This window comes from Pteropus alecto, unplaced genomic scaffold (genome assembly GCF_000325575.1).
Source record: "Pteropus alecto unplaced genomic scaffold, ASM32557v1 scaffold24, whole genome shotgun sequence".
NCBI classification, from domain to species: Eukaryota; Metazoa; Chordata; class Mammalia; order Chiroptera; family Pteropodidae; genus Pteropus; species Pteropus alecto.
This window is the reverse complement of record NW_006439192.1, coordinates 4607611-4630654: the sequence shown is the minus strand read 5'-3', so window position 1 is coordinate 4630654 and position 23044 is coordinate 4607611. Positions and strand designations below refer to the sequence as shown.

Sequence of the window (23044 nt, the reverse complement as noted above, 5' to 3'; positions counted from 1 at the left end):
GAAAATAAACAAGCTAAGGAAATCTGGTCACTTAAAAAAGACCTAAAATCTGGCCTCTTTTGCCAAAGAGAATTGATTTGGATAGACAGGCTCTAAGAAAGGAAATTTACCAGAGAGATACCTTAGTATAATCCAGGGAAGAATCAAATCACAGTTCAGAGTTTTGATAGAGACCAGTTTGTCCCTGAATTTGACAAGTTATACTTAAAGCTCATCTGAGTGAGACAGTTTTATGACTAGATGAAGGAACTAAGGTAGCATGGTATGAAAAATGCTGCTCTGACCACTTAATTGTATTTGAATTAAAGAACTATATACCTACCTACTTCTGGTATGAGGCTTTGCTTTTGTAAGTGAGCTTGTCACAATGGGCTGTTTAACATAAGGGGTTCTAGAGAGAAGTAAACATAAAGGAACTCAATATTCATAAGAATGTTTCTTAATTCTTTGGTGGCAATGGACACATACTTGGGAATCTTCTTTTGAGGCTACCTTAAGCTAGTTTCAGCAAAGTCAAAGATAAACCTGCCTAGTGAGACTAATAGACTAATTATCATCTGTAGGATTCATTTGCTAATGTGGCAAGTAATGTTTTTTGACTTCTGTGTTATCTTCTTGAATAATTATTTACATTTTTAATCTTTTTGTACATTTTGTCTGCCCTTTCTAATGTTATTGGCACTTTAAAGAGATAGTGAAAGATATTTAAATATAATTTAAATACAAATATGTAAATATAGAGATATTTAAAGAGACTACTTTGTCTTCTTTCACAACTGGCATGCAGACTCTTTTTAATAATCTAGCTTGGACAAGGTGCCAGTGAGAACCTTTCAGATTCTGAATTATCCACTATGGCGGATACTGTCTTTTTAAATATTTGTGATAGAAAAATCCAGGTATTGTAAAAATATAAGCTCTGTTTTGATTTTGGTGATCTTTTTAAGTTATACAGTTATTTTAATAATTAACATTATTATCTAACTTTCATTGTTGTTTTACTTCTCATAAAGAAGTCTGTGTTCAGAAGTTCACTAATTTGTACAGTTTGGCTGTTCTACAGATCTTGTCTACCTTTCATGACCAACTACAGTTTTCACTGCAATGTGTGTCATCATAGTGGGAATACCTATTTCCTCCGGAAGCAAGCAAGTAAGAACAAACTCTAGAATACTGCTTAAGGATTGTCCTCAAGTTAGCTCAAAAGAAAAGGGGTTTGGGCTTAGCAAAATCAGGAAACCTTTGCCTGAAAGCTGGTAGAAGTTACATTGGGCTTTTGCTCTGAATAATTGTTATTGTCCATTTCAGATCAAATGATGACTACTTTTTGCTGCTATAGTTGTTAATTTGTAGGCCGTACAGTTGAATATTTTTTTGGTAATAATATAGTATTACAGATAACTTTTCCTTCCTTTTTGTTTTTGATAGACTTGAAGGAAATGTGCCTTAGTGCTTTGGCCAACCTAACATGGCAGTCCCGGACACAAGATGAACATCCGAAAACCATGTTCTCCAAAGATAAGGTAGAGATGGAATTCAAGTAATTGCAACTATGCTAAAGAATCAAGTGGAACTTCCGTATATACTCTTCAACAATAAGTACTTTTCCCTAAATTCTTATGAACATATGACTGTAGGTTCAGTTATTACTTTGTTTTTAATTCATGTGATTTATTAACTTGTATGTGCACATTATGTCACTTGGCTTAGCTTTTAGGATGAATCTTTAAATAGTTTTGGTTGGTTTTATAGAAGCAAATAACTATCTAGCCCACAATTAATAATCAGATCTTGAGGTGAACCTTCTTAGCTTAGTATACCTGTTTTTATAGATGCCTGTCACAGATTTTGTTGAGAAAAGACAGTCACAGATTTTGTTGAGGAAAGGCAGTTTATGCATGCTATTTATTAACAATTATCTTATTATTAAACTGGAAAACTGCATGACAAAAATCAGGATTCGAAATTAGATGAGTAAATCATCCATGAGTCCTTCCTACTATGATTCATGGTAAGAAATATGAAAATTAAGTAAATTTTAAAATGGAGTTTACTTTGTGACTTAGTATACATTCATACTTACCCACTTTCATTTAAAACTGAAACAAAAGTTTCACCTAACAGTGCTTACCCTCTGTTTTTTTCCTTCTGCACATTGATATTTTCTATTCTAGTCAGTGCTAGTTTTGACCTAAAAAATTGATTTTATAACCCAATGTTTGCGACCTGCTGTTTGAAAGACACTGGTATTTGATGTGTAGTGAGATCAATATGTAGTTAGGATCAGACTTTGGCAAGGGACTTTTCTACTAAACAGAAACTGGTACTTAATCCTATAAACTGAAGGAGTCAGCAGAGAGGGTCTCCTCCTGACCTTTTTTTTTTTTCCTGCATTAAAAGTGCTTTAGAGGTGTGCTGTGATTGAGACTTGTTTTTTTTCTCTTAGTTTTTTTCCTAAATTATTATTTTGAACTTTTCAAACATATAGAAAAATTCAAATAGTACAATCAACATCTGCTTATTCTTCACCTAGTTGTTAATATTTTACTACATTTGCTTTATCTTCTGATATATATTTTTTTTCCTCTAGGATGTATAAGACTAGGTTATAGCTATTATACTTTACCCGATATTCTCTCATAACCACAATATAATAATAAAAAAATTTAATGTTGATGCAATACAGTTGATATATGCAATTTGTATTTTTTTATATGTGGAATATATTTATGTTTTCTCAATATTATTATTGTCTTAATAATATCCTTCATAGCTTTTTCCTCCATCCAGGATTTGATCAAGGATTATACATTATGTTTAGTAGAGTCTCTTTTGTCTGTAATCTAGAACAGTTTCTTTACTTATTTTAAAATCTTTGTTTCTTTTGGTCTGCTGTGACATTTAAAATTTTGAAGTAAAAGTTTTTGAAAAAACTGGGCAGTTTAGCATGATGTTCCCAGTTTGCATTTATCTGATTGTTTCCTTGTGATTAGGTTCAGGTGAAACATTTTTTGGCAAGAATGTTATTTAGGTATTACATGTTTTTTCATGAATCATATCAAGAGGCATAAGATATTTGTTTATTTTATTATTAGTGATCCTAAATTTGACTACTTGGGTGAAGAGGAGGTTTCCACCAGATTTCTCCATTGTAAAGACCTTCTTTCTTTGTAATTATTAAATAATCAATGGCATTGTACATTGAGATTATTTGACTGTCTTGTTCTAATCCTTTCAAGCTGTGGTTTTAGCAACCTTTGGTTATTCTAGCCTGCATCAGTTAATAGAGTGTTGTAAAACAATACATTTATTGGTTGCAAGTCTTCTGTAAAAAAGAATTTTTTTTTTTTAATTACCACTGTGGATTTGTGGATTTTTTAGTCTACTGGTTTTCAGATTCCTGGATTTCTGTTGCTCAGATTTGACTAGTGTAGCCCCATCTAGGCTGACTTCTGAAACTTTTTGATATGTCTCCATAGTTTTTTAACTCTTTTTACTTTCTGGAACAGTAAAATATTCCAGGCTTCCTTTATACATTTCCTGATTCAATCTTGGTTTCTTTTAGTAAAGGTTTGGTTTTCATGGTACTAACTCTAGTGGAAGATGTTAGTGGTAGACTCTAACTCTGGTGGACTATGGAAAATGGTCTAGAATGGGGGAAAGTTGACACCAGAAGATGAAGTTCAGATCTTCTGTTTTAGTCATGCAAGCAAGAACTGGTGAGGAGCACAATCAAACCAGTGGGGATAGAAAAGGAGGCCTGATTAGTGAGAAATTTCTGAAAATTTAAAACTAATTTGGTGACCTGTTAGATGTGAAAGTTGCATGAAAAGAATCAAGGATGACTCTACTGTGTCTAGCTTATTGATTCTGAGCGATAGGTGATTCTAAGTATTAAGAGCAAGAATAGCAGTCTGCAGAGAAGATATGTGAGGTAAGATACAGAGTTTACTTTAAGTAACAAGAAGTTTGAGGTACCTGTGGAATGTCCAGATGGAGATGTCTAAGCAGGTAGAAACAGAAACTCAGGAGAGGGAATAACTTGGTAGTCATTTTCCAGATAGCAACCAAGAGAAGAAGGCGGATCTTTTCCCTCCATCTGAATTGTAAGCCCCATGTCACTAAGATTTGTATATACTTGTTTAAAATTCCCCACAATCTATATGTTGTTTGCATACAAATATATATTTGTTCAATGGTTAAGACTAAACAAGGATTTTTTTTCTTGATTCTGCCAAGGTCTTTGAAAATACTACAGTTTTCTTGTGAGCATAACTTTGAAACCAACTATTAAAGTTTTAATATATTTTGTTTTTAAAATTAGGATATCATACCATTTATTGATAAATACTGGGAGTGCATGACGACCAGACAGAGACCTGGGAAAATGACTTGGCCAAATAACATTGTTAAAACAATGGTAAGTAGACTAAAGTAGACTGGACTCAGCATTTAGGCAGTGTTCTTTATAAGAATTAACTTCTCTTGAAATAATGTGATCACTAAGAAACTGAGAAGAACTTAGTATTAAATCTTAGATTTAATTGTCAGTTTTAATAGTTTTTACACAAAATGTGTTAAGTTGCATATTGTGTCTAGCTTATGATTCTGAGTGATAGATATTTCTAAGTTTTAAGTGAACATCACCCATGGTAGTTTTATATACAACACCGAAATCTTTGTCCACTGCACTCTTGAAGTATAATTTTATATTGAAATTGAAGATATTTTTTTCTTTGATTTAAAAAACAACAAATAACACTGTTCTAAACATTATTGTCCTTAGAATTAAAGAGTACCTGAAGAGAAATCAACAACAGTGCTTATCTCTGTGGAGTGAAGGGGGGGATTATGAAGGACTTGGCTCATGTTTTTTTAAGATCCTCTGTTGTTTGAATTTTTTGATGATCATGTATTAATTTTCTAATCAGAGAGAGAATACTGTCTTTTGGAGATTATACTTAGGAATTGGAGTTGGTGGTTGATCATCCATTCAGAACTTCTTTTAAGTATGAAAGTTTCAGTAATACTAAAATACTTTCTCTTTTTAGAGTAAAGAAAGAGATGTATTCTTGGTAAAGGAACACCCTGATCCCGGGAGTAAGGACCCAGAAGAAGATTACCCCAAATTTGGACTTTTGGATCAGGTACATAAATATGCTCTGTATCCATTCCCCTTTTGATTTTAGGCCACTTGGGGACAGGGAATCACGTTTGTTTACATTTCTATAGTTGCCACATGTAACACACTGCCATTACATGCCCATGTTATGGCGGGCTTCAAATAAATGGTTATCGCCACATGTGGAAAGAATGAACACTCAAACCAGGAGACTGGTGTTTTAGCTCTGGCTCCTCCCCAGAATGTTATAGCTTTATACATATTATTCTTACATTTTTTTAACTTTAGTTTCCTCACTTGTAACACAAATATACCATTCCAATTTATTCCTAATTTTTCCCATCTCAAATTTTGCTCTTAAAAATTCATTATTGTAAAAAAAAATATATTGTGAAGAATTTTTCATAACTGGCATAACATGCAGAAAAAGAAAATTTCTACTCTGTTTAATGGCAAGGATCACAGTTGGCATCTCAGAAGGTCAAATCTTTTAGCTGTACTTTAAAATGTTTAATTTGCCAGCATTGAAAATTCAGTATTTCACATAGAAATTCAAGTTTCAGTTTTTTCTTGTAAAATGGAAACATCTGATTACACTGGGCCTGAATTCCACCAAGGAGCTGAATACTGAATATAAGGGGCTTAAGCACTTTCAGTTGGCCATTGCCACCCGCCTCCCTACATTGCCATTCATCGCCATCCTCAAACCACTTTGGCTCTTATACTTGGCCTGCCTTACTTGTTACTTGCTAATCCTGAAGCATCCAAGTTTGGGACCCCTGCAAGTTTCAGACTCTAGGATTATCAGTTTTATTTCTCGGTTTTTTGTTGTCATTGTTTTTCTTGAGCACCTAGATTGGTTTTATTATATAGCCTCCCTTCATAATTGAGTGTTTTTCTCTCTAGGATCTTAGTAACATCGGTCCTGCTTATGACAACCAAAAACAAAGCAGTGCCGTGTCTACCAGTGGGAATCTAAATGGTAAGTGTTTCAGTGTCTCATTGATGAAATACTTGTAAGCTGTTGAATCCAAATGTACCTAGAATTGGGCATTCTTTGGGTTGGCTCTTAACTGGACATTTAATAAGATGCCTTAAGGTCCCAAACTCAGTTTTTAGGAGCTAGCCAAGGATTTGATGGATGGTAGTAGAGAACTTTTTGTCACTTTACATCACAGTTTAGTCTTAAGTGAAACATGTAGCATAAAATAATGTACAATTTTAAGGTCAGGTTTACTGTGTTTATATTAGATTCCCCATCTGTATCTTCATAACTGACACTTAATTTAGATTCAGTTGCTCTCTACTCTTTTTCATTAATTCAGCTGTTAATTAACAAACTTCCTATGACCATCTTCTAATTTTCTTGCCCCAAAACTTCAGCTTATTCACATAGCAGCACTTCTGTTTAGATCACCCATGGTAGCATGCTTTTTCTATCAGTAACCGATCTAGTAGCAAGAATGCCCTTCATTACTAATGGTGATCTAATGAGAGTGGGGTTGCTGGGTGGTAGCTAGCTAGTTGTTCATCTGACATCATTAACTTGTTTTTCGGAATGGCAGCATCTTAAATATGTAATCATTTTCTCTTATTAATATTCTAGGATTGGAAATAGCTAAGTGTATTGTTTATCTTTTTACACCATTATTTTCCTCTTTTAATTGTTAAAATTTGACAAATACATGGTACCACTTCTGTTCTTACAGGTGGAGCCTCTTTTGGAGGTGAATTCCTCCTCTGTCTTCTTTCAGCCTCTCAGACTTAAGTATTTTGTGGTTTGGAAAATGCTTTTTTGCTGAGTTGTGGTAGAAGCTAAAACTAAATTAAATTTTTAAAGCATTGTGAAAATGGTGGCAATAGCACTTAATATGAAACAGTAGTTCCAGTTTAATGTTAGTAATTAAAAGCTTGTACATTGTTGTCATATTCTGCCTAACATGGCCAGCAGTTCCCTTAGTATTGCTTATTTTGTTTAACATGGAGCTAAAAGTTCTCTCTTAAAAATAATTGAAATGTAAATGACAGTAAAAACTTCAGTTTTTTGATTAAGAATATCAAACTAGAGATATTGATATTGCAACAGTTTGACAATATCAAACTAGAGATATTGATATTGCAACAGTTTGACATTAAATCTTTTATAAGAAATAGGAATAACATCTGATATGTTCATAAAAGGAAGTTCTGCATAAATCTGGTCCTGTATCTGCAGAATATGACCTGCCCTCAACGTCTTGATCCTTTTTATTACAGCAGAACTGCTGGTAATTTTCAAGCTTGCCCTAAATTAAGATACAGTACTCTATGCAGTTCTTTACATAAAGGTGTTTTCCTGCAGTTCAGCGGCATTTTCTGGAAGATAGGAAAACAAACTAATTGAGAGGAATGACAACACTGGACAAAAATTTCAAAGTACCTGTTTCAGAAATACACAAGGTAGTATTCCTTGTGGCCTTAGTATGTAGCTAATTTTTTAAAATTATGTAAATTATCTATTGATATTTGCTCTTAATTCTATAAGCACGTTAGTCTAACCTGAATTGTATACATTGGCACAATCCTAATAATTGTTGTAAAAATTGTCTACTAAATTTAAAGCTGCCTTTCTTTCTTGTATCATGCACAACCACAGTGGATACTTAGCAACACTGGAGAGAAACACCTTTTCAGTACTTCTGTTTTTGTTTTCCATGTCTGATGTACTTTTGTCTTGTTGGATATTCAAGTTAAGTGCTTTTGCAAATATCGTGCCTTTATTATGTTTATGAAATATAGATCATATGTAGTTCAAGCAAGTGAACATCTACTTACAGTGAGGATATTCTCTCTTAATGGATGTTTGTTTATTGACTTGGGTAGACAAAAACTTAATCTTTGCAATTGTTTTTAGCTGTGGTATTTGGAATCTGAATGAGTGAAAATGCATTTGTGTCACATCCTCAGAAAATGTACTAGTAGTTGCAGTTCACTAAGAAAGGAAGGTTGAAAATATAGCACAAGTTCATTTGAGCTTACTGCCAGAACCCAGTGTTCTGGGCTGTGAGACGCTCAACAGATTCATTGAGAACGAGGGTGAAATCCAGTATGCTTTCGGGAAGGAAATCCTCCTATGGTGTTACACAAATGCACATTGGGAGTGTTAGTCCCCATGGAATTTGAGTATCCACATGGTGTTATAACATAGCTCATTTCATTGAAAATGATCTGCCTTCTGTTCAAAGGGGGAATTGCAGCAGGAAGCAGTGGAAAAGGAAGAGGAGCTAAGCGCAAACAGCAAGATGGAGGGACCACAGGGACCACCAAGAAGGCCCGGAGGTGGGCAGAACACTCACACCCCTTTCACAGCTAATAGGGTATTCTTTGGCACTAGCAAAGCCCATGTCAGTGGGAAAAAAGCCAATACTCTTCAGTAGTTCAAATGTCTGGAGCTTTAAGAAGCCTGTCCATTCTTCTCAAATCTTGAGCACTTGAGAGATACAATAACCCTGGGCTAGATACTCTATTTTATAAACTTAATACTACATAAACTAGCCCCAGGGCACCACTCTGTTGATTTACCAGGGGAGTAAAGTTCTAGTAAGGCATCTTGAGAAAGGCTGGATGTGGGGGAAAGAGGGCGTGAAACCAATAATGAAGTGAATCCTTTTCATTTCCCTGTTTTACCTGCAGAGGGCAGAATGATCTGGTTGAGTAATGAAAAGCATTTGTGAAGTTGTTTGTGTTCCAGCTGTAACCTAATAAATCAGAGGCCTTTCTTAACAGAATTGAAGGCAATTGAGCTAGAAGGGGTTTTAGTTTCTTGATTTTATTTTTTCCTTTCTACAGTGACCCTTTGTTTTCTGCTCAGCGCCTTCCCCCTCATGGCTACCCATTGGAACACCCATTCAACAAAGATGGCTATCGGTATATTCTAGCTGAACCTGACCCCCACGCCCCTGACCCTGAGAAGCTTGAACTTGACTGCTGGGCAGGAAAGCCTATTCCTGGAGACCTCTACAGAGCCTGCTTGTATGAACGGGTTTTGTTAGCTTTACATGATCGAGGTATGTAAGGTATTAATGTTCATGTTGGACCTAGCGTTACCCTGAACTACTGTCATCATTTTTGATCAGTCTAGAGTTAGATATACATATCAGTCTGTAACTACTCCTTCACTCCCTGCCCTGCCCTTCTGCCATCTGTAGACTTAGCCAGAATGTACAAGAAGTAATTTCCTTCTTTGTGTCTTCCTATAAGCTCTAGCCATTTGTATATATGGTTTAGTAAAGCTTTCTATTTTAAACTAATTTTAAGCTTACAGTAAAGTTGCAGAAATAAGAGTTTCCATCTACCCATCAAGCTTTTCCTAATGGTAACATCTTATGCAACCAGGTATAATTATCAAAATCATGAAGTTAACGTTGGTAAATTCTATTAATGAAGCTGAAGACTTTATTTACATTTCACAAGTTTTCCCACCAAGGCCTCTTTTCTAGGACTTCATATTGCATTTAGTTATTTTCTCCTTAGTCTCTTGCAGTCTCCAGTAGTTCCTCAGTCCTTGCTTGTCTTTCATGACCATGACACTTTTTAAATATATTAATCAGTTACTTTGCGAAATGTTTCTCAGTGAGGTTCTCTCTTTTTCATGATTGGACAGAAGTTTTGCATTTTTTTGAAAAACACCACAGAAATGAGTCTTCATCATATCATCTCGTGGAGTCATGATGTCAGTGTTTTCTTATTGTTATATTGACCATGATCATTTGGTTAAGGTGGTTTCTGCTGGCTTTTTCTACCATCTTTCCCTTTGTAGTTAATAAATATCTTGGAGAAAGATACTTTCAGGCTATGCAGATAAATTGTTTCTCTGTAAAAGTTTTACCCACTAATTTTAGCATCCATCAGTGGACCTTGTCTACAACAATTATTAATGTGGTGTTTGCCTGATGATTTTTTATTTCTTCCTTCCCATTTCCATTTATTATTTGCTCGATTATTTATATCAGTGTGGACTCATAGATATTATCTTATTCTGTGGGATATACTTTATTTTGTTGCTCAAATTATTCCATCTCGGCCATTAGGAGCATCTTGAATAGGCTGGTTCCTGTGTTCTTTTGATAAACCTCATCTCTTTCTCTCTCTCTCTGTCACTGTCTGTCACTCTCACTTCCTTACTTTCTGGTATTAAAAGATGTTCCTAGCTCATCTGGTATTTTCCATGCTCCAAGCCAAGTATCAGCTACTTCTCCATGAGCCCTGGCTCCTTTGATTTGAGAATAGTATTTGAAAATTAGACTGTTAGGTATGCTCACTGTCACTGGGTGTTGCTTCTAGACTCTGGCAGCGGGCAGAGGTAGGAAATGTACATACACATACTGGCTGACTTGTACACATGTGGCTATACTAAGTTTACACTGATACTGTGGATTCCAGTCAGATACTGCAAGTTTGTTCCGTCTTTCCACCTTTCTTTATTTGTAACAACTTTCTCCAAAGTAAGAGACTTAACTCTAAATGTCTGCAGTGTATTGTTTGTTCAGTTCTAATATGCACATAAAGTAGCTTCAGAATTGCTGTCTCCTTTGAGAAACATTCACTAACTAGATGATAGCATTTATGTACAGCTTTTTGTCTTTAGCCTTGCAGTGTCCCATTAAGATACTGTTAACTTGGATTAGTTCTTTTGTTCCCCATCTCCTTCAGTGTTGTTGTGTTTTTCATTTTTAATAGTGTTAGGTTCATTTGTTATTGTTTGTATGTCATTTTGATTTAGGGTTCTCCCACATCTCCAGTGTGGGAAACATTTCTATGGTTTTGAGAGTTAGAGTCGTTCAGAAAGGTTTACTCAACATGTCACCACCTCCTCAACCACCACATACACCCTCTTCCTTTCTCCCCTTTTTTCCACCATTTTCTCACTCATGCCCTATAGGTAACCAATCTCTTTAGTTTCTAGTTTGCCCTTCCTGTATTTCTTCTGCACAGATGAGCAGATACATGTATATTTCCTTTTATCTTCTTTTTTCATACATGAAGAGCAGCATACTATAGATACTCTTGCATTTTGCTTCATGCAGTTACTCCAGACCAGTTCAAAGAGATCATCCTTTTTTTTTTTGTTTCTGTTTTTAGCTTCATGATGCTCCATTATCTGGATGTACATAGTTTATTCGTATGGGCATTTAGAGTGTTTCCAGTATTTTGCAGTCACAAACAAAGAGGCAGTGAATAACCATGGGCATGTGTATTTTTGTATTGTCGGTGGTATATTTTCAAGGTAGACTTCTAGAAGTGGAATTGCTGGACCAAAAGGTAAGTGTATACATAGTTTCATTAGATATTGCCAAATTTCCCTTCAGAAGGTTGTGCCAGTTTGCATTCCCACCAGCAGTGTAGCAAGTGTTTGTTTTCCCATAGCCTTGCAAAAGAATGTGTTGTCTTATATTTTAATTTTGACTCTTCTGATAGGTGAAAAGTAGTATCTCAGTGTTGTTTTAACTTGTATTTCTTAGAGCTTGAACATTTTTTCATGTTTAAGAGTCCTGATCTCATGAACTATCTGATTATGTTTTTTTTATTTCCCATTTTTCTATTGAGATTTTGGTCCTTTGTTTCTTTATATATTAGAGATATTAGCCCTTTGTCTGTGGTATGTATTGTGAACATTTCCTCCCAGTGTGTCAGTTCTTTGACTTTATGACTTTTTCTGTCATGTGAAACTCTAATATATAGTAGTTCTTTTAATGACATAATTTATTCAGTTATTAACATAATATTCATTATCCTTTAGAGTGTGAAAGTGAATTTAAATTAACTACTTTTAGAGAAATGTAGTTCATGAATTTTTGTTTTTCTAGAGTATCAATGCAAATTCCAGATAGATATTCTTTAACCCATAAATGCCTCAGTATTTGTCTCTAACACGGATTTTTAAAAACATTACTACTGCCATTGTCACACCTAAGGTGTATAATAATTCCTTAATTATCTAATACCTGGTCCGTATTCACATTTTCACGGTTGTTAAAAACATGCCTCTTTAGATCTCATTTTTAGCTCTTAAAAAACCAGTGTCATTTAAATTTCCAAAAATGATTAAAATTCTTTTCTATTAAAAGTAGAATTGCCAATGCCTTGACCATTGAGAAGGGTTTCTTTGTAATAGGTCCTACATTTAAACTTTTTTCCTTAAAACGTGGTATTGTACATTAACTTTTACACAGTTCTGAGCACTTAACAAAATTTGGAAAGTATAAGATTTTTCAAAGTGAAAATAAAATATACCTCTTTCAGTTGTTTGTTTGAATTGGGTCTAAACAGATTCATATATTTATTACATTTGGAAGCCTATTATTTCTTGGTTTAATGCTAAAAACTAACACTTGTATTGATGCTTATTGTTTGAAGTAATGTAATCCCGTGGTATAAAGTCCATTATATATGGATTTGCTTGGCTCATGTCGATGACAAGCATACTTTGAAAGTTGGGAAGGGCCAAATAAGTGACTTCTGGATTTAAGAAGTGAGACTTGTCTTATTTCACTATACATAATAGCTGTAATTCTAGAGATGAAAAAAAAAGTAAGAACTGGCCTTTAACTTGATACATAGTATAGCAGTGGCAGCCTGCTATTTATGCGGAGCCTTGTAAAAATTAATGATAAATCTATATTGTGTTCTTTAAACTTTTTATTTTGAAATAATCTCAGACTTATAAAAAGGTTGTAAGAACAGTAGAAAACTTATCTGAATCATTTGAGAGTAAGTTGTCATGATGCCCTCTGACCTTCGAGAATTTTATTGTGTATCTCTTACAACCAAAGACATTCTCCTTGTGTTAGTAAGCTAATGCTGTATAACAAAGTACCATAAAACTTAAGAGTCTAAAACTACAAATGTTTATTATTATCTCCCACAGTTTCTGAGGGTCAGGAATCTGGGAGCAGCTTAGTTATGTGTTCTGGTTTAGAAAAACTCATGAGGTTGCAGTCAATCTCCTAGCTGGGGCTACTGTCTCTGGAAACTTGACGGGACTGGAGGATCTATTTCCAAAATGGCCTTAACCAAGTGATCAAAGTTTAACATCACTATTTTGACATCAGTGCTTCCTTATATGATGCACTGAGAGCCACAGCATCACTTCTGCGTTGTTCCTGACAAAAAGGCATACCCCGGACTTAAACAAGAAGAAACGTCAGACAAACCAAAGTGAGTGATATTCTACAAACTAAAGTGACCAGTACTCTTCAAAATGTCACTGTCATGAAAGGCTTGAGGAACTGTCCCAGATTGAAAGAGACTAAGGAGACATGACAACTAAATGAATTGTAGGATCTTGGATTAGACCAGAAAAGGGATATTATGTGGATAATTGGCTTAATTTGAAGATCATCTCTTGACTAGTTAATAAGATTGTATTAATGTTAGTTTTCTGGTTTTGATAATTACATCGTGGTTATAGATGGTGTTAACATTTGAGGAAGCTGAGTGAGGACTCTTCGAATGTCTGAAATTGTTTCAAAAAGTCTTAAAGGATGATTTATTCAAATCAGGATCGAAACACATGACAACTGGTCTGTTGTTTTTGAGAGAGTAGACAGTATAATTAATTTTAATTTGTCCTCTTAAATATAATCACATATAATAAAAGCTAGATTACCTAACAACTTTCTTTTTCTTTCTCTCTCTTTTCATCTGTATCTTAAGTAGAGATTTTTAAACTCCTGAACTAATATTTCCAATTCTTGACCTGATATTTCATTTTGTTTTACTGGAGTTTAAGGGACTCGTGTTTTTGTGGCAGTTGTCTCCAAGTACCTCAAATAAGTTGCAGGCCTTTATTTTTTCTATCACCACAGCTCCTCAGTTAAAGATCTCTGATGACCGGCTGACTGTGGTTGGAGAGAAGGGCTACTCTATGGTGCGGGCGTCTCATGGGGTGCGGAAAGGTGCCTGGTACTTTGAAATCACGGTGGATGAGATGCCGCCAGACACTGCTGCTAGACTGGGTTGGTCTCAGCCATTAGGTAAGCTCGAGCTATAGTATGGACATTGAAGCAAGTAGAAAGGAATAGACCATCTGGCTGAGCTTTACAGCCTTTGGTCTTCCCAAACTGTGAGCATAAAATTCCATTTCTGAGGGGTTAGGTAGTTTGCAGTTCTTGGAATATTTTTATAACTGTTTGTGAGAAATAGTTTGTTAGCAATTTTATAAAATTGACCCCTCCAGAAAAGGGAGTAGAATCTAGCAAACCAGAATTGAGTTGAGGTCTTCTGATTTCCTATGTATCTTTTTATTGAGACAGGCAACCTTCAGGCTCCCTTAGGTTATGATAAATTTAGCTATTCTTGGCGGAGCAAAAAAGGAACCAAATTCCACCAGTCTATTGGCAAACACTACTCTTCTGGCTATGGACAGGGAGACGTCCTGGGATTCTATATTAATCTTCCTGAAGACACAGAGACAGCCAAGTCACTGCCTGATACTTATAAAGATAAGGTAAGTTTGTCCTCCTGGATTTGAAGACCTGTGGCAGCCAATACCTGCAGCTATGGCCTTTTGTGATGCTGATCCACCATTCATATATTTTTCAACATTTCATTATGAAAATTTTCAGACATAACAAAGTTGAAAGAATTTAAAAGTCAGCGTCCAAATACCCATCACCTAGATTCTACCATTAACATGTTACCCATTTATTCTTCCACCCACCCATCCATCCATCTTTTTTAAATGCACTTCAGAGATATTGCAGACCTCAGTACACTCCTCCTTAAGTTCTTCAGGATGCACATCATTAGCTAAAGTTCAACCTCTTTTTAGTTTTGTTTTTTTTTTTTGACATAAAGTTTATGTAAAATTAAATGTCCAAATTTTAAGTGTACATTCATTGAGTTTTTAGTTTGACTCAAACCCCTATCGAGACATAGAATCTATCATCACGGCAGAAAGTCCCTCATGTCCTTTCCCAGTTGACCACCACTCCCACCTCCATAGAGGCAACTGTGGTTTAAAATAGTTTTTCCCATCATAATTCTGTTCTGTAGATTTTTCTTGTTCTTGGTCTTATATAAATGGAACCATGCAGTATGTAGTCTTTGTATCTGGCTTTTACTGTTTGGCCTGATGTTTTTGAGGTTCATCCATGTTGTTGCATGTACTTGTAGTTTGCTTTTTACTACAGAGTAGTATTCCATTGTATAACTATACTGCAGTTTGTTTATCCATTTTCCTATTTTTTTCAGCTTTATTGAAATATAATTAATATATAACATGCCCATTTTCTCGTTGACACTTGGGCTATTTTCAAGGTTGAGGCTGTTAGGAATAAAGTTGTTATGAACATTCTTGAACAAATCTCTTTGTAAACATGTTTTTATTTCTTTTGGGTCAATACCTAGAAGTAGATATACATAGAGTAGTTATGTATTTAGTTTTATAAGAAATTATCAGACTTTCCATTTCTACTAACAGTGTATGAGAATTTTAGTTGTTCCAATTTTGTTGTAGTGAGAGTATATATGTATTTATATGTATGTTTCCTCACATCATAAAGGCCTTTTTTGAAAATGTTTAACAAATGTGCCATCTGGTACTCTTTAAGAAGCACGTGAGTTCAAAATCTCATAAAGCTAACCCCACAGAGACTTAATTTCTTTTACAGAGCACATGATTCTGCTGTTTGTGTGATGTAGCTGATGCTTCATTGAGTCTCTTTCTCTCTTGGTTTTCAAGGCTTTGATAAAGTTCAAGAGTTACTTGTATTTTGAGGAGAAAGACTTTGTGGATAAAGCGGAGAAGAGTCTAAAGCAGACTCCCCATAGTGAGGTGAGTCATGGTCTCAAAAACGTCAGAACTATACGACCTTGAAGATTGAGGTCAACTGTCTAATCATAAAAGTAAGGAAAAGGAGACCCAAAGGAGAATGAAGGGATTTTCTGATAACACAGTTTGCTAGCAGCAGAGTAAGCTCATTCTTTGCCTATTGTGTTTGTGTTCTTTATATGATAACATGCTGCTGCTATTAGAGGGATGACCAGGTTCTTTCAGGAACACTCCATAGAGAAAAGGTAAAAACAGTGGTCTAATAAGGAAATCTACGAGTGATAGAGGAAGCAAATCAGAGATATTTATTCTTTTATTAGAGGGAGGAACACTGGAATAGGAGAGGAGGAAACCTTGTCATGTGACTCAGAGGCTGCCAGAGCTGTAATGGCTCATTCATTGTCCTCCAGAGCTTTCCCTATTTCCTTTCAAAGAGTTACTGGAAACATTTCTGCCCAAGGTCATAGCATAGTCAAAGAAGGGCCGACACATCTGGACCAGCTGCAAGGGCCAAAAATAGAAGAAGGGAAGGAAGAAAGTTCTGGGCTGCAAACATTTTTCCATAAAAATCCTGTGAAGCAACCTGGGTTAGTAATAGAAGCTAATATAGGAGGGGAAAAAAACCAGGGTTCTAGTTGTTTTAGGAAAAAAAATAGTGAAGGGAAGCAGTTAATAGACCAAAGGATGATATAGCCATAAAATACAGCAGGTCCTCAAATAACATCATTTGGTTATAACATTGATGAGATGCTATAGGAAATTAACTCTTATTTATGTCAGTTAGCCTATGGTAAAATTGATTTCAATACATTTCGTTTCACCACAGTTCCAAGAACCTTTTGACGGCGTTAAGTGAGGACTTAATGTATAGCCAGGGAGAAGATAGCTCTTGCTGGGAAGAAGAGACAAAGTTACTTCAAGATAAGGAACCTTTTCCGAAGTCCATATGTAGTGGTTAAGAGAGAATATTGGGTAGTTTTGGGAAATAAAGGACAAAGAAAATGAGGATTCAGAAAGTGACAGAATATCCTAAGAGATTTTCGAAGTAGAAATGCAGAAGTGAAAACCTGATGCAAAGGGAAGGGAACAAATAAGCGTAAACAGTTATAGTTCCAAGGAATCAGTAGACCAAATGCTTTTTATAAGTATAGTATAATGAATGATAGAAAGTAGAACTGTTTGGTATAAGTAGCATAGGAATGCAGAAACTAAATAAACCCAAGGACGAACTAGAGTAGTGCATATAAATATGATTATATAAGATGTTATTACATGAGCTGTATGCTATTCTTGGAATACATTATTACCAATATCCTGGCAGAATTTCTAAAATGTTCTCCAGGTGAGTTCTTTTTTAGTTTGTTCTGTTTCTAAATTCTAAAGTAAAACCATGGTTTTGTTTCAGATAATATTTTATAAAAATGGTGTCAATCAAGGTGTGGCTTACAAAGACATTTTTGAGGGGGTTTACTTTCCGGCCATCTCACTATACAAGAGCTGCACGGTATGTATCATCTGTTCATTCTGTGAACAGAACTTGAGGGAAATAAGTGAATGATTGTGATGAAAGAGCCATTGACTGAGTTCTAAAAAGAAATCTGAATAGCCTAAGAGTGAAATAATAATGTTTTCCAACTGTTAACTGTTTGTTACAGAAACAGTTGGGTATTTGGGGAAGTTTTTTGCTTAGATAGGTTAAGATCTTGAAATTCCTGTGCCCCATGCTTGTCCTTTGAATGTACTGTATTGTAAATGTTATTGTTCAATATAAAAGATATGAAGTATGTATGTACATAAATCAATTTGGTGTTACATGTTATGATAACCCACCATCAGTTTGTAACTTGATTTAAAAAAAAAAATGATTAGTCTGTCAGTTAGCCACCATGGAAATAAAATAAGGAAATCTTTAGGTTATAAACAGAAATCAACACAAGTCTTTTATTAACCTAATTCTTGATGGACATTATGCACATTAAGGTGTTGGCCACTCTTAGCATTATTAATATATATCATTTGTTCCAGTTATACTCTGAATATCACAGCTACCTTTAAAGAGAAAAATGTCCCATTAACTTTTTTATATATTCTTCTTTTGTTTTTTTATGTTTGCTTGAATTTAATTTATCCCAGGTTTCCATTAACTTTGGACCGTGCTTCAAGTATCCTCCAAAGGATCTCACTTACCACCCTGTGAGTAACAATTAAAAATGTCCACACGCATCTTCACCATCTTCGTTAATTGCTATAGTTATTCTAATCACCTGATTCCCATGTTTCTTGTTCCTCCCACAGATGAGTGACATGGGCTGGGGCGCTGTCGTAGAACATACTCTGGCTGATGTCTTATATCACGTGGAAACAGAAGTGGATGGGAGGCGGAGTCCCCCATGGGAACCCTGACCAGGTCGCTCTCCCTTTGCAGATGTGGACTTTCTAGGGAATAGTATTGGGGGATTTCTTTTTTTGTTTGCTTTTTTAACTGTCTCAAATGTTATCCCAAAGATCCTGCAGAACACAGTCTCTGCTGTTAGCAAGTTAAAAGACTGAGTGGGACTGGGAGACACTCCCTGCCCTTCAACACTCTCCCCGCTTCTGGTGACTGCTTTTACTTTTGTGTGCCATATGCCAACAACTGCTGGCCCTAGGATCCCAGCAGGTCCTTGTGAAACTGGTGCTGTGCCATGTACCCATCCACTGGGACTTACTGTCTTACTGTATTTTTTAAGGAATGTATAATCTTGTCCAAGTAGCTAACTTATTTGAAGAGTTTTTTGTGTGTGTGGGCATTGACTCCATCCAGCCTGATCTCCAAGGAAGTGGTGGGCCTGTTTTTGAGAACAATTGAAAGCAGTGGCTGTACATTCCAAACCAATCTTAAGAGCTCTTTTCTTTTGGTGTGTGATTGTTTTTATTATTAATTTTGAAATATACTTTGGAACACTGGGATCTCTGAAACTACTAGGGCTCTAGAACTATAATTGTGAAAGGAACTCGCTTGCAGCTTTAACAATTAGAAATTCTTCCCAAATAAAACTTGTGTTCAAGTATGTGTGGAACTTTGCTTCCCTTTCAGTTGAGTTCCTCTTGGTGACAGTGTCAGAAATGTGGGCAGTGTCAAGAATGGGAGCCAGCACTGAAGGAAAGAGACAGGTTTCTGATTCGTATCTCAGCCTCTCTCCTACTGCTTCCCTTCTCTCCAGCCAACACAACCACATTCTTTATCCTGTGAAAATGAGACTCTCAGGGAGGTGAACAAGAGTTAAAAGGTTAATGACTCCCTCCAGTTCCTCTCTTTGAACACGTATGTTAATATGTGCAGATTATTTTCCTGCCTTGCTTATTATCTTCCTTTGTAATAGCTGATGGTTAAAGGGCAGTTTTCAGAATGCTAAAAACTAGAATATAAGAATGAGCCTTTCCTTGGGGGTCCCTTTGTGGCTTCCTTGTCTCCCTTTTTTTTAATATGTCAGTGGCAATGCAGCCCTCCCAGGATAGCCCCGAAGGCTCTCCCACATATAACTTTTTACCTAGGTTAATAAGTAGAGTGGTTCACTGCAAAGTAGGTAATAGGTTGCCAAGAATGACCATATTAAGAAATTTCCCAAATTTCAATTAACTATTGGTGTCTTCACACAGTAGCTTAGACTAACATATTTGTTTCCTAACAAATCACCCAGGCTCTTTGTTTTGGCTATTTCATATCTCTTAACAGGAAACCTAACACCAAATCAGTATGATCATAGGCTGGAGTCTCAGCATGTCACACCTGGACACCTATTCATTCATAGCTGGTCTTAAAGGGCAGACTTGGTTACAAAGCTTCTGGATCATTAGGGTTTTAAAAACTGAAAGTAGTTGAGGGTGGTGTAATTTAGTGGAAGCTGGAGGTAAATTCTTTATGAGAGACCACATATATAGTTATATAAAATAAGTTACAAAATGTAAAAATATAATTACCCCATATATTTATTTTTTGTACATTTGGCTTTCATAAGTCAGAGGTTACAGAGATAATTTTGCCTCTTTATACTTCATATTTAAAATGTGTATGTGTTTGATAAATTTTATTTGAAGGGCTCCAAGAATACCCACTCATCATATAGTTCTTTATAAAATGGTAAGTAGATCATCACAACTTATTCCAAAGTAAAATTAAACAAGTTAGAGAATATTTCCAAGTCATGTCAAAGACACAGTTGCATAGTTTGAAGATAGCAAATTATAAGCAAGCTCAAAACCATGGTGTGTGTTGAAAGCCCATTTCTTTACTACCAGCCCATTCTCTTGAAGCCAGAATATATATTGCTTTACACATCTTTAATCAAGTAATCATTTTCTCTTAGCTGGGCGTAGATGATAATTCTGTTCTAGATATACTTCTACAAATATCCCCTCTCACTTTGAGGCTCCTGGATAGGTAAGCAATGATTTTATCTATGCCAAAAATAGTCTATTCTAAAAAGCTATCAGAATAAATAATAATAAATAACCTTTATCAGCTATAAAATTTCAATATCAAATACCAGCATTCCTGGTACTGCTAATTTAATAAATATGATAGAGCTTTTTTCTTAAATGGTATAAATCATCAATGCTATTAGCACTATAGTGGAAAAGCTTCAAGTGATAATGGTTGGTTTTTCATCCTACAAATACATTTTAGCAAAATAATCCCATCTCAATTTATGTTTTTAACTTTATCTTACTAATATTCATTCGCTCATATTTGGCACTATCCTTCTTATTAGGTAAATAAAAATCCTCATCTTCTAGTGCCCATTAATCAGCTACCAGTTATAGAGTTAAGAACTGATTTAGGCTTGTACTTATCGTGGAAATTAAAATTTAATGAGAGATTCTGGTAACAGATTCTAAATAATTGAATGACATAAGTCCCCAGTAGTTTTTTTTCTTTTAATGAGCTAAGGGATTTAGTTTAACTAATTAAAATTTTAGTCCGAGACTCCTTAGTATAAAGTTGCAATTTACTTGAATAGATTTTTTTAAGAGTAGGATTTTAAAAAGGTACAGACTGAACTTTTTGTATTAGTTACGGTTCTTTATTCTGGTGCTCATGGAAGAAATAGGGGAACCAGTCTAAAAGTTTTGTATGTTTTCATCAAGAACACTTGGACTAGGTTTCTGGAAGGCACCTGTTATGGGGAGTTGGCTGGTACTGCTCTCTGCTTACTTGGGCAGAGGGTTGGCTGGAGCCTTTCTTGTAAGACCCTACCATGTGCCCCACACACTGCCTGTGGAGAATGGAGCTCTTGAACTCATAAAGCATGAGGCCCCCAATCCTTGTACTTAGTACCCTCTGTACCCTCTCAGCTAGTAGCATTTAAAGATGTTTTTAGGTAGACATGTAAGGACCCAGAGAAAAATATTTTGAAACCCATAACCTTCATTTTACAGCTAATCAGTGAATGAAGTTAGAATGCTCTCCCTCTTTATCTAAGAGCCTCATCCGTATTTTCTTGGTACTAAAATTTTACCAATCTGAGTCCTAGTATGCTGTAAATACACTGCCACCCCCATCCCACTGTCCCCAGATGAAGCTCTCAGACTTGCAGGCTTTTGGGAGAGATTTTCCTGATGAGCATGCAAGCAAATGCAGCTAGAACAGTTGGGAGCTGCAGGCTGGTCTTTAACACCTGGCTTCAGGAGTGGGGCTGGACTCCAAGTGCTTACGCAGGTGGTTGGCAAAGTCCACCTGGGTCTGTGATAGGACCTGGTTGATGATTGTCTTTGGCAGCCATCCCTAAGGTAGAAGGGTAGAAGATAGTAGAATTTGGTCATCTTGTGGTTAATGTTTCATTCTAGAGACCTGTCCCCTATCACAAACCTTATGGGTTGGCTTGTGCTTGATCTTCTCGCTCTATTTATAGGTGCAACCTTGTGGTTGACCAGAGTCAAAGGTTGGAGGACTGCACTGCTGCCCTGCTTTCACAACAGTGTCAGAAATATGATTTGCAGTCAAGACAAATTTCAGCTGTGTCTTCCCATCTGTGTGACCCTGAACTAGTTAGCACACCTTTCTGGGTCTCAGTTTCCTTCTTTATAAAATAACTAGAGTTGAAATTTGACATGAGAGTTAAGAGGAGAGCCATTGCAGGCTTTTGAGATGGAATATAAGTTAAGCCATTACTCAAGTCTCTTCCCCCTTCAATGGTCTGATTCTCTCAAAATGTGGAAGAGGATTTTTCCTGTTCCATGTGGGATAACGTGGGAGGGGTAAGAATCTATTTTTCTCTCCCCACTTTCCTACTGAGCCACTTCCCGTGCCCCTCACCTTGAGGTCAATGCTGAGCAGCCAAGTGAGTTTGGTCTTTGAGGGACTTCCAGCCAGGGGATGGAGCACCATGCAAGTGGGACCATGCTCAGCTCTGGCAAATGAAAAGTCAAGTCAGGAGGACAATTCAGAGTTTTCTAATGCCGTGAGTTATAGTAGCCACATTTCCTGAGTGCCCTGTCTTTCCAAATCTCATCAGAGAAGTAACCTATGCCAAGAGTGATACTTAACAGTTGGCATGGCTACCAGCTCATCAGAACAAATGCTGATTAGAGCTGGAGCTCAAACCTGGAGGCCTCCTTATAGTGCCTTTTAGTTGCTAGATGACAGGGACATTGGGGAAAGCATTTGGGATGGTGGCTGGGGCCCCTGGAGAACTCAGCTGCTGCATTCTAAGTGGTATGGACTATATTTTAATTACCAGTACGGTCGTACCTGACTATACCAGCTAAACCTCAGCCCTCCCCCTTGCTTTAGAAAATTATTAAGGTTCTTAAACTTTCTGGAAGGGTGCAGACAAACTGGCTGTGTAAGTAGGGCCAATCTTGTCTTTCTCCCCTGCTGTGGAAAATGAGAATCTTCCTTTGCACAAGGAAGTTGAAGGACCAAGGATTGGTTTCTTGGAGCCAAGAATTTATCACACACTTGGCCCAAAGGCCTATGTTAGGAAGAAGAGCTATTGAGCCTGCTGCCAGTATTACCTGATGACACCTTTCTGTTCAGGCATTTCCCCGAAATGTGTGGCCATGCCAGCCAGCACACAAGTGGAGCCTCGGCGCTTAGCACAGCGTACACTCACAAAGTCACGGGGCCC

General features: G+C 36.2%; 2 protein-coding genes across 3 annotated transcripts in view; one reads left to right on the top strand and one right to left on the bottom strand.

Annotated features, from left to right (window-relative positions):
* ASH2L (ASH2 like, histone lysine methyltransferase complex subunit) overlaps nucleotides 1–18994 on the top strand; it is a 21072-nt gene extending 2078 nt beyond the window's left edge. For both annotated transcript variants that reach the window (XM_006916309.3, XM_025049901.1), the window contains exons 4-16: nucleotides 1064–1152; nucleotides 1429–1523; nucleotides 4325–4420; nucleotides 5052–5147; nucleotides 6029–6104; nucleotides 8347–8440; nucleotides 8951–9168; nucleotides 13969–14136; nucleotides 14416–14609; nucleotides 15846–15938; nucleotides 17341–17439; nucleotides 18069–18128; nucleotides 18231–18994. In XM_006916309.3, coding sequence (XP_006916371.1) covers nucleotides 1064–1152; nucleotides 1429–1523; nucleotides 4325–4420; nucleotides 5052–5147; nucleotides 6029–6104; nucleotides 8347–8440; nucleotides 8951–9168; nucleotides 13969–14136; nucleotides 14416–14609; nucleotides 15846–15938; nucleotides 17341–17439; nucleotides 18069–18128; nucleotides 18231–18338 — 1486 coding nt within the window. In that variant the 3' untranslated portion in view covers nucleotides 18339–18994. The remainder of the gene's footprint in view (nucleotides 1–1063; nucleotides 1153–1428; nucleotides 1524–4324; nucleotides 4421–5051; nucleotides 5148–6028; nucleotides 6105–8346; nucleotides 8441–8950; nucleotides 9169–13968; nucleotides 14137–14415; nucleotides 14610–15845; nucleotides 15939–17340; nucleotides 17440–18068; nucleotides 18129–18230) is intronic.
* Nucleotides 18995–19878: 884 nt separating this feature from the next.
* STAR (steroidogenic acute regulatory protein) overlaps nucleotides 19879–23044 on the bottom strand; it is a 15235-nt gene continuing 12069 nt past the window's right edge. Inside the window, exons 7-9 of the mRNA XM_006916308.2 lie at nucleotides 22932–23044; nucleotides 22231–22324; nucleotides 19879–21699 (exon numbers count right to left, since the gene is read on the bottom strand). The exon at nucleotides 22932–23044 is cut by the window's right edge and continues 13 nt beyond it. Coding sequence (XP_006916370.1) covers nucleotides 21586–21699; nucleotides 22231–22324; nucleotides 22932–23044 — 321 coding nt within the window. The 3' untranslated portion in view covers nucleotides 19879–21585. The remainder of the gene's footprint in view (nucleotides 21700–22230; nucleotides 22325–22931) is intronic.